The sequence below is a fragment of the Rhea americana genome, unplaced genomic scaffold (assembly GCF_003343005.1).
Source record: "Rhea americana isolate MKP2758 unplaced genomic scaffold, rheAme1 scaffold_0, whole genome shotgun sequence".
NCBI lineage: Eukaryota > Metazoa > Chordata > Aves > Rheiformes > Rheidae > Rhea > Rhea americana.
The window spans coordinates 13,806,505-13,810,603 of record NW_028185037.1 but is presented as its reverse complement, the minus strand read 5'-3'; the positions used below and the strand labels follow the sequence as shown (position 1 = coordinate 13,810,603).

Genomic DNA, 4,099 nt, shown 5'->3' with positions numbered 1-4,099 from the left:
CGGTAGGAAAACACAAAAGCGGTCACGTATACTGTACAAGTATACCCCTTATCATTTTCCAAGGGAAGGCAGCCCAGCCCATAGTGTTACGCTTTGGTAAACGGATATGTTTTGGCACTCAGAGCTGACAAGACCTGCTACTTGCAAAGCTCACTGAAGGCATAAGATGATATAAAATATGCCATGGTGACCTTAGGCTTAAGCATATTTAAAACGCTTGCGTGTTCAGCAAACGCAGTCAGAGGGGATCCAGCTGTGGGATCAGCTATTTTCTCTTTTGTGAAGAGTCACAGCAGTGATCACGGTAGTGACTAGTCTTGCGGATGGACCTTTACCAGCTTCATGTTATTCACCTACAGAAAAAAAGTTCTACTGGAGCAACGCTCAGCTGGCTGGACGTGGTGGATTAAGACCTCCTTCCCGCGGGAAAGTGCACTTACAGTCAGAAAAACCCTCTGTAGGACTGCCGCGGTGGCACTCCAAGTCGATTCCCCTTTTTACCAATTCCTGTCAAATTTGCCCAGGTAGGAAGGCGCCTCTTGCCCCCTCCACCTGCTATGTTTCACCAGTGGGACCCCCTTAGCCGCTGAAGATGGGGAAACCCAAAGAGCCACCTTTCCGCCTCTTCTGTGCACAGCGATACGGCTCTGCAACACACACTGAGCCCGTCGCAGCGGTGGAGGACACGAGAGGCAGGAGAAGAGCCAGGCGGCTCCTGCGTGGGTCCTCCAGGGCCAGCGGCAAGGACCTACCAGCAAAGCAAGCAGGTGAGACCCGGCACAGGCTCAGGGAGCGGATCTACGGCTTGATGACAATTATTTTAAAGGTCACTTTTCTGACCATACTGGCACTTTAAGATACTGTGAGTTTGCAACATGGAAAAGAAAGGGGGGGAAAAAAAGATGCTGTGTGTGAGAATCGTGAGGGTTTTTTTGAGATTTTCAGGATTAGCAGAAGAAAGAACTAATATCGTCACTGTCTCCATGATATTCTGGCACGATTTGATCTGAAGTTCTCGTTTCCTGGTCTGTATATCCAGGCTCCAAGACTGCTTCAAACCAAGGATGAAGCAAGATCTCTGGAGCGGTAAGTCTTTCGGAGGGCTCCCGCCTCAGGAGGCTGCGGATGAGGCATCTGGCTTTGGGAGAGACATGGTCGGGGATACAGAACTGTCCACGTCGGATTTTGGAAAAGAGAGTACTGGGGTCCGAGTCGTGGAAGGGGTAGCGTCCCACCAGGAGGGTGTAGAGCATTACTCCCAAACTCCACACGTCAGCCGATTTCCCGGAGTAAGTCCCCGTCGTGTTGAGGATCTCGGGGCTGACGTACGCGGGGCAGCCGTGTTTGTCGGACAGCGCGTCGTCTTCGCCTTTGATGATGTGCGTGTCTTCCAGGCTCTCGAGCCGCAGCTGCGTCCTAAGGAGCACAGGAAAGGCAGGCATACGTTATCAACCCGCGGTAGGGAAAGGCCGGCTTGGATTCAACAAGAAAAGCCGCCAGCCGGGGCGATCGCAATTCCCTGCCTCGCGTCAGCACAAAGGAAAGGAGAGGCGGCCACTTTGCAACCTGAGACGGAGAAGTCCCCCCCCCCCTCCGTTATGCTGGAGCGGTGCAGCGCAAGCGCGGCTGCGTGCATCGCCGATGCCCTGTGCCCAGGCGGTGACGCCAGCCTGTCTACCGCGGGGTTTCGGCGGCATCGGGGGCTCTCGAGGAACAGCAGCAAGCTGCATTATAACCGCGCGGGGCTGTAATTTGCTACGGCGCGAGCGCTGCTGGTTGCAGTCCCAGCTTTGAACAAACAGTGTCCAGCCGCACAGCTTTTCAAACTCAAAGTCCACATCTTTTCCGCACCTAGGGTCATCCCCAACCCTCATCTTTTTCCTTTTCTTTTTTTTTCCCTTTCCAGCTGGGTGGCTGGAGGGGTCCACCTTGACCTTCTGCTTCGCTTGAAGCAGAGCTGGAACTGCTCATGTGCTCCAGAGGGCTCTGCTCTGCCTTGTCGGCTGCCGGGGTGTAAATGCGTTAACTGCAGCCTGTCCTCGAGGTGACCTCCTGTTGTAATGCAAAATACCCATTGGTTCTGTAAACGGAAAATATGACTCAATGCGGACTGTGGGGCCGGGATTGGCTGCCGCAGCGCTGAAACTGCACCTGTGCTTGTTAGCCGAGGAGTCTGCCTCGCATTGCTTAACCCTCTTGTTGCCAAATTTGATGCACATGACATTAGCCTGTGCAATGCGTATTTCCAAATTAGCGAGACTGTGCGCAACCTAACATTTCAACAAATGTTTCATCTCATTAAGGGCGGGAAAAGCTGCAATAGCTTCCTTGAAAGGGATTGCTTTCTTTGCATGTCAACATATGGTTGTTTCTGTTTCAGAGGGGCAGTTCTAGCTAATTTTCTTATCACATTCATACGCTTTATTTTCAAGAAGCATCAGCCAAGTTAAAAAAAGAAATACATTTTTTCTGTGCTTCATTAACAACACCTCAAGTTTCACCAGACTAAGCACAAGTGCATTAAAGCTTTTACTTGTTATAGCCTTCAATGGGATAAGCACCTAATCAAATGTCAGTTCTGCTTATTAAACCACATTTCTGGCTGTGCCGTGCCAATGCTGGAACACGAGAGCAGCCAACTCACCTGGGAAACGCAGGGTAACTCCCTCATCTAAAATTAAAAAGTAATTGTCAAAGTACTTCTACACAAGGGGGCTTAGAAGAGCCTCTCTATAAATCTACACTTTAGGCTAAGTTTCACCGAGGTGTTTTTCCCTCCGAGAAGGATTCCCAAAGCGAGATTTAACTTTGCAACATCCTCGCTCCGGTGCGTGCCCACATCCACGCAGCTGTGGGGTGCAGAAAGCAGCAGCCTCGCTGCTGGCAGGGAGGAGAGAGAAAAGCTTCAACGGGCACAGGAAACCCTGCCTGAGAAACGCAGCCCCGAGAGGAAGCCATCAGAGAGGACCCCGCCGGGACCCCCGGGAACGGGCATCGCTCCCTCTTCCTGCCGCCGCAGCGGAGCCGTTTTCCCTTCCGCGCCGAACGCCCGAGCCGCCCCTCCGGCCGCTCACGGCCGCTCAGTCGCTCTACGTCAAACGCGTTGCCCGGCTGATGCGCCGGGACGGACGCTTGGCGCTACGGAGCGCTCGCCCCGTCGCCCCGTGGTCCACCAAGGGGTTTCGCCGAGCAGCCGGGAGCTCACACCGAGTTTCCTCGGCTTCATCAGTTGAGATCGGACTAAAAATACTCGCGGACCAATTAGATCCGTGACTTATTACTCAGATGTAGTCTGGACCTGCTTGGATAGTTTGTAGGTGACGCCTGGTTTACCCGGCAATTTCCACTCCCTCCAGTATTCTTTTGCCTAAAAACACRGCGTTTCTCGGTGCGGCGTTTCTCCTTACCCACTCCCTCCCAGCGCCTGGCGCCTGATAACCACTTACCGTTCTTCATTAGAAAAGACAAATTTCCTGAGCTTGAGGTCACCGAGCACGATGGCCGACTGGTGGCAGTGAGCTACAGCCGAGACGATCTGCTTGAAAAGCCGGGCAGCCTCCTCCTCCCGCAGCCTTTTGCAGCTCCTCACGTAGGAGTGCATGTCCCCAAAGTCCTTCTCGAAGAAGACGTAGGCTTTGGTGTCCCCRAGGATCACTTCTACGACCCCGGTGATGTTCCTGTGTGACGGCAGCTGAATGTAAGGCCGGATCTTGTCCTGGTAGTGTTTGAGAGGGAACACCTGTAAGGAGGAAATCAAAGCAAAATTCATCTTCAAGGGTGCCGAAAGCGGCCTCTCTCATAGCAACTCTCCCCAAACAAAGACGAGGGCGCTGGACGAGCGCCAGCGCGCGGCAGCAAGGCTGCTTCCGAGACCCCTTCCAGGGCTATTAAAGCACTGTTCATTTTATGTCGGGGTCGGGGGAGGCATAAAAAAGACCAAAAAAAAAAAAACCCTCCAAGCCCTTTACAGCCGCCCGAGCCTTTCGGGTCYGCCGAGGCCGCCCGCGCCCCGCGCTCACCTTGCAGCGGAGCTCGCGGCCGGAGCTGACGCTCAGCGCCCGCGACACCTGCTCGCGCTCGGCCAGCGGCAGCAGCAGGT

At 53.8% G+C, this 4,099-nt stretch overlaps 1 protein-coding gene across 1 annotated transcript; it reads right to left on the bottom strand.

Annotated features, from left to right (window-relative positions):
- Nucleotides 1-8: 8 nt before the first annotated feature.
- TRIB1 (tribbles pseudokinase 1) lies at nt 9-4,097 on the bottom strand (the record flags this gene model as incomplete). The annotated part of the gene is made up of 3 exons (XM_085300244.1): nt 9-1,416; nt 3,447-3,739; nt 4,020-4,097. Coding segments are annotated over 3 exons (840 nt in total), but the record flags the coding sequence as incomplete, so codon positions are not given.
- Between the last annotated feature and the right edge of the window lie 2 nt (nt 4,098-4,099).